This window comes from Balearica regulorum, chromosome 12, assembly GCF_011004875.1.
Source record: "Balearica regulorum gibbericeps isolate bBalReg1 chromosome 12, bBalReg1.pri, whole genome shotgun sequence".
Classification (NCBI taxonomy): Eukaryota; Metazoa; Chordata; class Aves; order Gruiformes; family Gruidae; genus Balearica; species Balearica regulorum.
Window position 1 is genome coordinate 1,288,990 of NC_046195.1, and position 11,651 is coordinate 1,300,640.

At 43.1% G+C, this 11,651-nt stretch overlaps 1 protein-coding gene across 2 annotated transcripts in view; it reads left to right on the plus strand.

The window, feature by feature from the left end:
• Positions 1-11,642, plus strand: part of NPTN (neuroplastin) — a 56,432-nt gene extending 44,790 nt beyond the window's left edge. The window contains exons 5-8 of one of the 2 annotated variants that reach the window (XM_075763947.1): positions 304-577; positions 9,866-9,887; positions 10,028-10,101; positions 10,535-11,642. In XM_075763947.1, coding sequence (XP_075620062.1) covers positions 304-577; positions 9,866-9,887; positions 10,028-10,088 — 357 coding nt within the window. In that variant the 3' untranslated portion in view covers positions 10,089-10,101; positions 10,535-11,642. The remainder of the gene's footprint in view (positions 1-303; positions 578-9,865; positions 9,888-10,027; positions 10,102-10,534) is intronic. The other variant, XM_075763948.1, reaches the window with a different exon arrangement.
• The last annotated feature ends 9 nt before the right edge of the window (positions 11,643-11,651 follow it).

Consider the following 11,651-nt stretch of genomic DNA (forward strand, 5'->3'; position numbering starts at 1 on the left):
GGTAGCTCACGTGATCCCAACCACCGGCGTATTTCATGGCTGATACTGTTAGAGTGGGATAAAAATACAGCTTGTCAGTCAAGCTGGTTATATATATTTTTTTTTTCGTGGTCGTTTTGAAGCACTGTTCACATTAGTGAGAAATACAGAATAAACACCGACAGTGGGTTTTTCTGTTAAGGAACCAGCCTCTTTGAAGAATCCCTCAAATCTCTTCTAGTTTCCATGACACACAAATGAAAATGCACCAGAACTTACTAAAGCTCTTGCTCTTTTCCTCTTCCACCTTTCTCCTTTTATCAGGACATCAACAACTCTTCCGGCAGATTCTTTATTTCAAATAAAGACAACTACACTGAGCTCAGCATCACAAACCTACAGATAAATGAGGATCCTGGCGAGTATCAATGCAACGCAACCAACCAGGTCGGCTCTGTCTCGGTCACCACCATCCTCCGTGTCCGCAGTCACTTGGCTCCCCTCTGGCCCTTTTTGGGGATCTTGGCAGAAATCGTTATCCTCGTTGTCATCATAGTTGTTTATGAGAAAAGGAAGAGGCCGGATGAAGTCCCAGACGGTAAGTGTGCTCAAAGCCACTCGTAAGGAGCAAAAAAAATAAAGGAAAAAAAGAAAAGGCAAAGCGAACTTGTGGCAGCACAACGGAGTGGGGCTTTGTGGCAGGAAGGACCAGCAGCTCAGTTCGTTCAGCTCTGAGCTCTTTGCTTTCTCATCTGTTCTCTCTCCAAACATTAAGCCCAGCAAGCGCAGAGGGTCCCAACGCTGGATTTCCCCAAAATCTCAGACTACGGGGGTGGGAGGGCGGTTATTGCAGCAGCTTTAAAGCTTTTGTTACGCAAGGGTTCTAGCGTTCCCATCTTGTTTCCAGTTGTAGCAGTCCTGAGAAATCCTGCGCGTTGGCCCTAAGGGAGCGTAGGGCAGCACAGAGGGGGAAATGTTACGCTTAAAGGGATTGGGATCACAGAGACGCTTCAAAAATAAAGCATGTTTTTAATGTTAAAAAAGTGGGGGTAGGGCTTTTGTTTTGGTCTGTAACTGAATTTGTATTTAAGGAATGCTCAGGAAACTATATCTAATTGTAGTAGCCACCGAGTTAGATTTTTTCTAAAGATTAGGTTTTTATGCTCAGGTTTGATGGTAGCACTAATTAGTTAGACTGTGGATACACAAAGTTTCCTTTTTGAGCTGCTTCTGCATACCTTCTTTAAAAGATGGAGGAAGGGGCAGTTTGAGGCTAAAAAGCAGCATTTGAAGAACCCCATCGAGAACTAGGTTTTAACGTGACACCTAGCTGCTTACTACAGTGTCTATCAAGAAAACCTGTCCAAGGAATCCCTGTGAGAAGCGGCTGGCGTGCCATCGTGCTGTAGGAACATGATGCCTCCCAGTAATGGAGAAGCAGGCGTTGTAGAGTACGTGGAAGGAAACATGCCGAATCAGTACGGGAGGCACGGAATCGTTAGTGTCTTCCCGGGTTGGCAGATAACTTCCAAAGGCAGCTGGGGTGTAGCTTGTGCAGCAATGACTAGTTGTTGAGCTGCACAAGGGACTGATGAGAACGCAGCGTGACGGTCGCCTTTTTGGGATGAAAATAGAGGTGCCGAAACGGTGATCTGCTTGTGAAGTTTGGGTTAAAAACAGCTTCACAGTCCCTGAGCTTCAGAGAATTAAAAAAAAAATAAATCTTATAAAACAGATAACAAACACTAATACTGTGAGAATGGCTGAGGCTTGGTTCACTTCTGTAGCAGATCAGAACTGCCTGAACTAGTGCATACCTGGAGGAAACTAGCTTTTGATCGAAACCACTTGAGTAGCATTTACTAACTGCTTATAGAGCATGCCTTGAGACTGTTGTAGGTGTGTACCCAACAAAATTTAAACTGTGTAGTGCATGTTCCTCTGCATAACTAACAGCTTCACAGTTGCTAAGGGGTTTATATTGCCAGCAGTTTGTCCTCAAAGTGGTTCTCGACCAGCCCGGAAAACCTCAAAAAGAACAATTTAAACGTTTCCTTGCACCTCTCCTGGATTGCTATGCCACCTTAGCCTAACTTTGATGTCGGGATGGCCAGGGAGAATCTCTGTGGCTGGTCACAGTTCCCTGCGTTTCACAATTTCGTTTGATGAAGTTCCACTGAAACGAGATGCCAGATAGTAATTGGATCTGGAAATACACATTGGAAGCGGCCTCAAATGGACTAAATCCAATAGAAATTGGCTTTGACTCGACCAGATCCCAATGCGACCACCATGTTAGTGGAATTAAGCACGCTTTGGAGGTGAAGAGTTCCGCTACCTGTTTCTTACAAAGGCTGAAGTTTTCCTGGCTGGTCTGGCCGCTCCTCAGATGCCTGAGGGATCCGGGCTCACCATCTCTGATGGAGGCGTCCAAGATGATGAGCCAAGTAATTGAGGTCACTAAATTGGCTTGCACGGTCTGCTATTATTTTAAAGGCAGCTAAGCTTGAGTCCTGGAGAGTAGATGCACCTCTGTGGCGGACCAATGTTTTCTCTGTCCGCTTTCTCAGAGGATAAAATCCGTATCGCAGTCAATACCTGTGTATTAGGTTTGCCTGGATGAAGAGACACAATCGGCATAAGATCCGCTCAACTAAAGGCCGACTTGAGTCCTACGTTCCCTTGGATACTCTTGGACTTTCTGTAATGGCATTTGAAGCTTTCTGTGGTAGCGCGGTGGGAAGCACCCTGTAAACGGGGGTATTTTACAAATGCCCACGTGAGAAAGCGTTGATAGTCTGCTGATTTCCACCCTTGGGATGTTTTACTTAGGCTATTCTTAATTTTATTGGTGTTATGAAATGCCAAAGTTAATGTTTTAACGCAATGGCGTGCTTATCAGTTGAAATTTCAATTCTCTGCTTCCAAAATCCTACATCCGCCTCCGCGTGCTGCAGCGAGCTGTAGCGGGTAACATCACCGAGCCTATAGCTGAGCCAGCAATTCCTGCAGATATTAGTCTAAACACCATATTACTTAATATAAATATTATTTGGCAACAGCTGTGATCTTTCTCAACTATCAGCTGGTTTTCTGATTTAACATTTTTTTTTTTTTTTAGCATTGGTTTTGATGTGTTTAAGCTTTAAGGACAAGGGTTGTGGTTGTGCCAGATCTTTGTGTGAAGCTGCTGCGGCAATAACGATTGAAAAATCTGGTAGCCTCATCAGCAGGGTAACCTCACTGATGGCCTTCTTCGCTGGGATGTAAATTTTCTCCTTGGACCACTCCCAAATTTTTTCTTAGACACTGAGATTCCTTCATATTCCCCACCATCCCCTCCCACTCCCCGTCTTCCCATGGCGGAATAACTCTGAAGCTTCCTTAGTCACCAGATTTCTCTGATGTTCTTCCTTTTGCTCCGGAGCAGCAGGTAGGAGCAGCCAAAAAACCCAGCCGTGTTTGAGGACGGATGGCCATTTTGCATCTTACTTTGGACCGCTGCCCAGCGTTATCGTTTGCCTTGGCACGTTCTCCTGCTGCAGGCTGTCTGTTCCTGCAGAATGAGGTGTCTGCTACCAGTAAACGGCCTAAATGTTGGGGTGCAAGCTTTGTACCTCTAGCCTCGCCCCTCTGCAGTGCTTTGGGGTGCCTCAGGTGTCTCCCCGTGTTCGGTGAGGCTTGCTTTCCCCTGGAGAATCCTCTGATGTACTGGTTAATGTCCGTCCTGTTGAGAGGATCTCGGGAGTGAGGATTTCTGCGTAGACCTAGCGCAAAGATGGTTTAGTTGGGACACTTTAAGGATTTCTTAAAAGTTTTGGAGAAAAGAGCGATGCTAAACGTGGTAACTTTCCCTGTATACAGGAAAATTAAAGCCTTCCTGGAGCCTGACTGTTAGCAGCGTAGGATGACTGCGTTTATCTTGGGTCTCGCTGGGAGATGCTGGTGCCCACGCTGAGCTCTCGCCTCGCGCAGTACCCAGGTGACGTGGTGGTTTCCAGGCTCAGTTAAGCCTACACCAGTTGCAGGCAGCCCCTTGGTGCTGTGCTCATCCCCTCCGACAAAACCAGCCCAAGCGGGATCGCTCCAGGCTCCGCTACTAACAGGGCACACTTAATTTATTGAGTCCTTTTACCTGTCTCAGCTGTCCTAGCCTGCCCTCGCTGCTCATCCTGCTGCTCTTTGAGAACTGTATCAAACTATTTAGCGTTTCCACATCTCCAAAGAATCCTCCAATTCTGTGTAGCATAAGGGAGGGAGACAGCAGATCCCGAGGGTCCCCCCCCGCCCTGGCTCCACCCTGACTGACGAAACATTCTCTCCTGGAAGGTGTCTGGGATGCTTTCCGGGGCGCTTGGGAACTCTACCTGGCCAGCAAAAAAAAAAAACCAAACCCCAACACACAATTGAATTAATTCCCTTTCCCCCTCTCTCATCTCCATGTGCCACAGGCTATTCCCTGTCTTGATGTGCCAACTACCTCATCTCTTGGCGCACGGGTCGAGTGACAGCTAACCTGGTTAAATTTGCAGCAGTTCTTCTCGATTTACTGTTCAGCTGCAGAGTGAGGCCGCTTAGGTTTCAGAGTTTGGGGAGATGAAGGGCCGTGCGTTACAAAACACTTCCCCAGTGTTACTCGCTGGCTTTACAAAAGGTGTTACCTCCGTGTAGAAGCGCTGCCATGCTGCTAGGGCAAAGATGCTCCTTTAACTTTGGCATTTCCTGACCGCAGTGGTTTGGTTGTTGGATTTTGGGTTTTTGTGTGGAGTTTTTGTGGGGTTTTTTTTTTGGTTTTTTTGCATGGACCTTGCTTTTTTTGTGTTTAGTTGAATTGCTTTTTATGCCATGGAACAGGGCTGCTCAGTAGCTCCTTTGCTAATATTTCCTCCTTCACATAATTCAGATTTGTGAATTTATTTTTTTTATTGTCGCCTGCTGTTGTATAGCAGAAAAAAAGGAACTTTGCACCCGTGAAATCCATATTTCCACCAGAAATGGTGCAAGGATGGCATTAGCGATGCCCAGAGCGGGTTCTTGCTGTCGTGCCTGGGGGTTCAGGGCATTTTCACCCTCCTGGGAGGGGAGGTGACTGCAGCGAGTACCTCCAGTAACCCGCCCGCAGGAGCGAGCCCTTTGTATCCAAATTATGTGCTGGAGGGAGGAAGGGAGGGCAGATTGCGCTTGAATTTCTGCATCTTTTCAAAATGAAGAGTTTTGGCTTGCTTTACACGCCGTAAAGCAATATATGGATCACATACCTTTTCTAGCGAGCGGCTAGGTTGTAAGATCGAGACCGGGTGAATAACGTGCAGCTTCCAGTGGCTTTTGGTGATGAAAGCTGCATGAACGTGGCATGTCGAGGCCAGAGACGCTGGCGCATCACTGCATGTACGATGGGAAACGGTTTCAGCAGGGGACTGCCGATGCATTTTGCTCAGAATGCAAGCTGCTTGGACTTCCCTTGACGATAAAAGGAAGCAAATAGCTTTTTATTTCCTCTGTGGTATAGCTTAAGCTGCTTATTTTTGATAGATGTAGCGATCAGCCATTGTGACCTGAATGTAGTTTATCAAAGATTGCTGAAGAAAGTGAGGTTTTTTTCTGGCATTGTTGGATCAAATAGCCTGAAATTAGCAAAGATGCTGATTTAAAGGGTGTGTTCTGGGGTAAGTAGAAAGTAAAAACTTCTTGGTCACATTCTCCCGTAGGAATGTAAAGAGTTTTTACTTTAAAATCCATATTCTACATGATCTTTAGCTCAAAGCCATGAGGTGACTGGGTTATAACATGTCCTTTTTCATTCTTCCCTTCTCGCTTCTCAGCTTAATACAAAGACTTTCCGTAAATGTTTTTCTGCTCCGGCTCTGCGGAAGCTCCATCCATATCCCCACTTTCTTTCTAATACTCTATCTTTTTTTTTTTCTTGACTTTCCCTGTTCCTGCTATTACTGTAAGTAATTTAAAGAACAAAATGTTTTCACTGAAACGGTTTACCTTGTAACAAGTTAATTTTTGTTTGGGGTTTTTTTTTTCTCCTATTACCCGCACCTTTTTCTCCCACGCTTAAAATTCATCAAGGGGAGAAAATTGTCAGACAGGCACGTTGTTGCGAGATTGTGTAGCTATCAACTCTGCCGAACAGCGAGCATCGTTGTATCCCAGTGGTAATCGAATAGCCTGGCTCCTCCGGGCCTTTGTATGCTCATTTGTTAGACGCTATTGTAGGATCAGAACTTCTCCAGTCTAACGTAAGTAATCTTGGCCAGAGAGTCTCCGTTGCCGATACGCTTGTGCCTTCATTCCATTTCGGAGCAACTGCTTTATTTTACAGTGGTTTGCTTCATGGAGCAAGATGAGCGTCTCCATTCAATTCCTCTTTCCCCTCCTTCCCAAATATTCCCACTAATGAAGCCAAAGAGAAGAGCGTTGCTCCGAACCCGACGTGCATCGTGGTGGTAAATGCCGCTTTCGAATCTCTTCCAGCTTGGACAAACACATCTAAATTCTTACAAATGTTTTTCTCAAAAGTTTTCAAGCCACTGTCAAATTTTTTCTTGCCAGATTTAAATATAAAATTTCCCCAACGATCTCTGCAATAGTTCCAACCAGTTGCTTTGCAGACCGTCGTGTTGCACCACTGGACACTGGCTTTTCCTTTTGAGCATTTGAACACGATTAATTAAACACAAATTTCATTTTAATTAGATCTGTATGGGCAGGTCTGAGGGCTGCCGTTTAGGAACTGTTGCTGAAGCTGCTGGTCTTGGCGACTCTTTGTGTAGATGATTTTTTTTGCAAGTTCTAAAGCACGAGCAGAAACGTAGAGTCCCTTCAGATGCAAAAATTTGAATCTTAGTGCTGGAAGTAGTTGTTAGTGTTTCATTTTTTAACTTCTGCCAGTCACAAGGCTACACAAGATCAATTTGATCTTAAAAATAAATCCTGCAGCTTTCCGAAGGAGGTAAAAGAAACTGAGTAATATCAAAAATAAATCGAAATTTAAATTTTTAAATTAAGGCTGAAAGAAAAGGACCACAAAACACAGCCCCCTGCTCAGACTGCCGAAGCACGAGTGACATTCCCAGACAGTTAATACGAGCGGAGGAGCTAAAGCAAATCTACTTGTTGTCATCCTGCGATTTTTATGTCCGGATATTTTTGCCCGGAAGGATTGATTACACGTTATATGATGCATTAAAAGATGGCAGCAGTTGTAACCTTTTCAGTTCAGAACTGTGTTGTTATTTCAGGGCAGCAAAAACTCAAAAGCAAATTCCTGCAAAAGGAGGGGTTTAGTGCGGTCAATTATAAAAAATTACAGCTCGCCCGGCAGCGTTTCGGGAGCGGAATGGAATGGAGCGGCGTACTGGGAGGACGTTCTCTACGGCCATAGGTTTTAGGTACAATTAGAGATCAACCAGTTACTAGAGCAGGTCTTCTGGCATAAAGGTTTTGAGTTATATTGATATTTGTCGGTTACTATGACTTCTTTTTTTTTTTTTTTTCCCCCGCCCCCCTTCAATTGCATCATACCCTTAAAAAAATGGTGGTAAGTGAGAGCGCTGCATGCTTTGGAGTTTGTTTAATCTCCGCTTCAGTCTATACAATGCACAAGTCATAACGTTAACACTTTTTTTCTTAAATCTTCTTCATTCACGTTCACAACTAATTTGGATTTCAGTTTGCTGTTTTTAATCTTTATTTAGTCTAATTTTGTACTACTTTTTCTGTTGTTCTGTTGCCCCCTGATTTCGCTAAGGTTTCGGTCTTTGTCTGTACTGTACAGCAGTTAAATGGCTGACCAGGATAGTAACGCACACAGAAATATTCCTCAGTCTTATTTTATCACCGTTTTAGGTTCTAGATGGGAAAGGGGCGAGTGGTGGTGATCCACCAGGTAACGTTAAGTGTTCCAGTGGGTATTTTTGTTGGATCTTTGTTAGGAAAACACCCCACGGCAGCTTTCTAAATGTGAAGCTTTTTTTTTTTTTTAAACACGCAAAACTACTTACCTGAAACAGGCATCTAAATATTTTAACGGAGAAGGGGAAGATGGTTATTTTATAGCAAGAGAGAGCTTGTATCTTAACGGTGCAGTCTGATATTTCTGAAGTCCGGCCAAACAAACTCTCAGAGATGTCGATGATGCTTGTTAGAAAGCCGAGCTAAGCGAGTCTCAAAGCCGAACGGCATCGGTAGCAGTACTGATCCGGGGCTGGGGGCAACCGAGGGCTTGCTGTCTGTCCCAGGCTCTTCCCACCCAGCGTGCGGAGTACGTAGCGCAGCCTGCTTTAAGATCTTTTGTGAAGCAAAAGATGTTTGCGGAGGGAAGTTCTAGATCTGTGCTTTGTGTTTCAGTACCTGATGTGTCTCTGTATATCTCCACTGTATATACAACAGCACATTGATGTCTGGTTGTCCTTACTAGTCCTAGTTCTCTCTGTATCTTGTCCGATAGTGTACTGTTGCTGGTAATGGACTTCTGTGGACACTGGTGTGTCGCTAGTGTGTTATTTTGGCTGTAAAGCTCTTGGTTTGTGGTTAGTTCTTTATTTTTTTGAAATATTTTTTTTGTTCCGGTCACTGTCTGTGCTAGCGGTGGCTTTGCCTATCCGTTGCCTTGAAGGTACAGGTGGAGTAATGTCCCCTTTGACCGACATTACTCCTCGCGTGTGCTCATGCGGATGCCTACACTGTTAAGACTGTAACTTCCATAACTGCTTCATGTGCACTAAGCACCCTTGTGGAATCCTGCTGAGAGTTTATCTTAAAGACTTCAGTGAAAAAAAAAAAAAAATTAAAAATAAATCCCTCTAGCACGAGGTGGGAACGACAACTGTTGAGTGCCAAAACCGGCAGGTCCTGAATTGGTGTGTCGTCCCCCCCCAAAACACTTCAACAGGAGCGTTAACGTTCTGGATCAATTGGGGTTTGTTTTGGTTTTTTGGGTTTGGTTGTTTTTTTTTTTTTTTACTGCTGTTGAAATGCACCTCTGTTTTCTGTACTGCAGCTTGGGGGCGAAACAAGGCGTTTTATAATTCCAAAAATGTTCAATTGGTCATGAAAGAGCTAATGCAAAACATTACTCATTGGCAGATCTTTTTCCAATTCTTCAAAGCGACTATTTTTTGCGAGACACAGGCAGAACAATGCCGTCAGTCTTCTGTAGCTGAAGTCTGTTGTGTCTGGAGGTATTACAGCACCGCGGTGGTGTTTCGAGCCCTGCGCTCCGTCGGACGCACGCGCAACGCCTGCCGCTATCTGAGGACTGCGTTGGGATACTCGAATCGAGTATCGCACCTTCAACCTCCTCCTAACCTGGTCTCTTCTAATTAGGCATTGAGAAAAACGGAATATGTAGGGGCTGTATCGTCCACGGGGGAAGATGAGCGTATGGTGTATATACCCTGTTGTGTATATACCAGCAATTACTCATCAGTGGTTGAAGAATGGCTTTTAAAAAAAAAATTAAAAAAAAATCAAAAAAAAAAAAATCAATGCAAGAAAACAACCAGCAGGATTTTACAACTGAAACGTTGGTTTGTCTTCTCATCTATTTTTTATGAGATTGAACCACTGGAACTTGGGGACAAGATGAGTCTGACCATATTGCAACAATCTGTCCGCTACAGTTGCAGTTCTTCATGACAAGCATTCAAAGTGTTAACCAAAACCATTGAAGCAACATACCTGCCATTAAAACTTGAATCCAGAAAAAAAATAACTCCATGAATCTTGGCACTACCAAGTGGAATGGCCTTTAATGCTGTAGATAGATCAGTTTGCTGTTTGCAGGTCAGGCGGTGTACGGTGCAGAGACTGACTCTCTTTTTTTTTCTCTCCCTTCCTTGTCTTTCCCCGGATTGCATCGGAATTCTTGCTGCAGATGATGAACCAGCTGGGCCAATGTAAGTGTGTTTTAAGAGAAAAATATCGCTTGGCTTAATCTGGGAATGAAATGCTGTTTAACTTATGTGCAAAGACATTTTTTCCCTATGCTTGCGATCGATTTTTGGTGCATTTTTTAATCATTTTTTTCTTTCTCCAGGAAAACCAATTCTACAAACAATCATAAAGATAAAAACTTACGCCAGAGAAACACAAATTAAAAATGCTTATCATGTAAGTATGACTCGCAGTCATCTCGGAAACAGTCAGGCTAAAGTCCTCCTTTTTCTGTAGTGGTTGGGGTGCGTAGCCGTAACTTGTTCCACGAATTAAAGGGTTACCGGAGGACGGCACTAGCTTTCAAAGAGCACCGGGGGCTATCAAAAGATATTTTTTTCCCCATAAAATGTACAGGTAGTTTAATGATCCGGTAGCTGTCGAACTCTCTGTAATGGGGATTATTGCTAATTTAAAAAAACCCAACCAACCCACCCTAAAGCCTTCCTCGTTCAATCTTAAAATCTGGAAGCCAACCTCGGTTGGGGAGCCTTTATCTTCATTTAAGGCGGAAACGGATGTTAAGCGCTTTGATTGCACGCTCTTGTGGCACGCGACGTTGAAAATGCTGCCGGGCATTGACTAGCACCTTTTCTCGTTTCTCTTTTAGAGCTTTAAGTTTCTGAGAGACTGATGGCAATATGACCTGCTAAATTTAAGGGTTGGAACTCTTGGTTCTAGAACTCCAGTTCTGTCTATTATTATTATTATTTTTTTTCTTTCCTTTTCAAGTGAGCAACAATATGACTGTCTAAAGCATGCCTTATTTAGCCTCTCCTTGTAAGGATGACCTAGCCAGATAAATTTTAATAATGCTTCAGTGTAGAAGGTGTAAACTATTTTGGGCTTGATGTGCTGTGAATGTCGTTTTGGTTTTTTTTTTTTCCTCCTGGTTTTTTTTTTTGTCTCCTTAATCTATTTAAAAATTAGGAGTAGTCAGCCAGATCACGCATGCGCCATTTTTTACTTCCTGTAGCTGTTAAAATTGGCAAAGCTCTAAAACGCACCGCTGCCATCTAGTGAGACTTTTTGTAAAGTACAGCAAAACTTAAAAATATATACAGTATATATTTATATTTTGGGGGAGGGGGAAAACCAAAATACAGTAATTGTGTTTCATTTTTAAGCTGCTGATATTCATTCCTTACTGTATGTCTGAAAGATGAGAGAATTATACTGTTCTGGTACTTAGAGAAGTAATATAAATTGAAATTATCTTAAGGGCTTAACCTATAGAGAGAGACTTGGGTGTCCTATAATCAGACTTCAAAAGCTGGAATGGTTCGACGTGGTGGAATGCAGTTGAAAACAAAAACAAAACTTCAGTTTATAAATATATATATATGATTGCTTTTTAAGTGATTTTTTTTTTTGTTAACTCATGTAAATTCTCAAATCCTTTTGCACTGATGTGTTCAACATATTCTTGTACATTCAATTCAGGCAAACTTTTATAATTTTCTTTTTTTTTTTTTGTTTAAATGATGAAATGTTACAGCATGGTGATATTCTATGCAACTAGTTATACTCTTTAGTTTGACACTGTAATTTCTCATGATTTAAAGATTGTAGAAATAGACCTAACAGGGTTCTCACGATGTGCGTAACTGTAGATGCATGAACTTGTGTTCTGTGTATTTGTTGAAGTGCAATGATGTATAAAAAGTGGATTCACCTGTTTTTAAAAATAAAACACTGACCAAAAAAAAAAAAAAAAAGACGTGAGG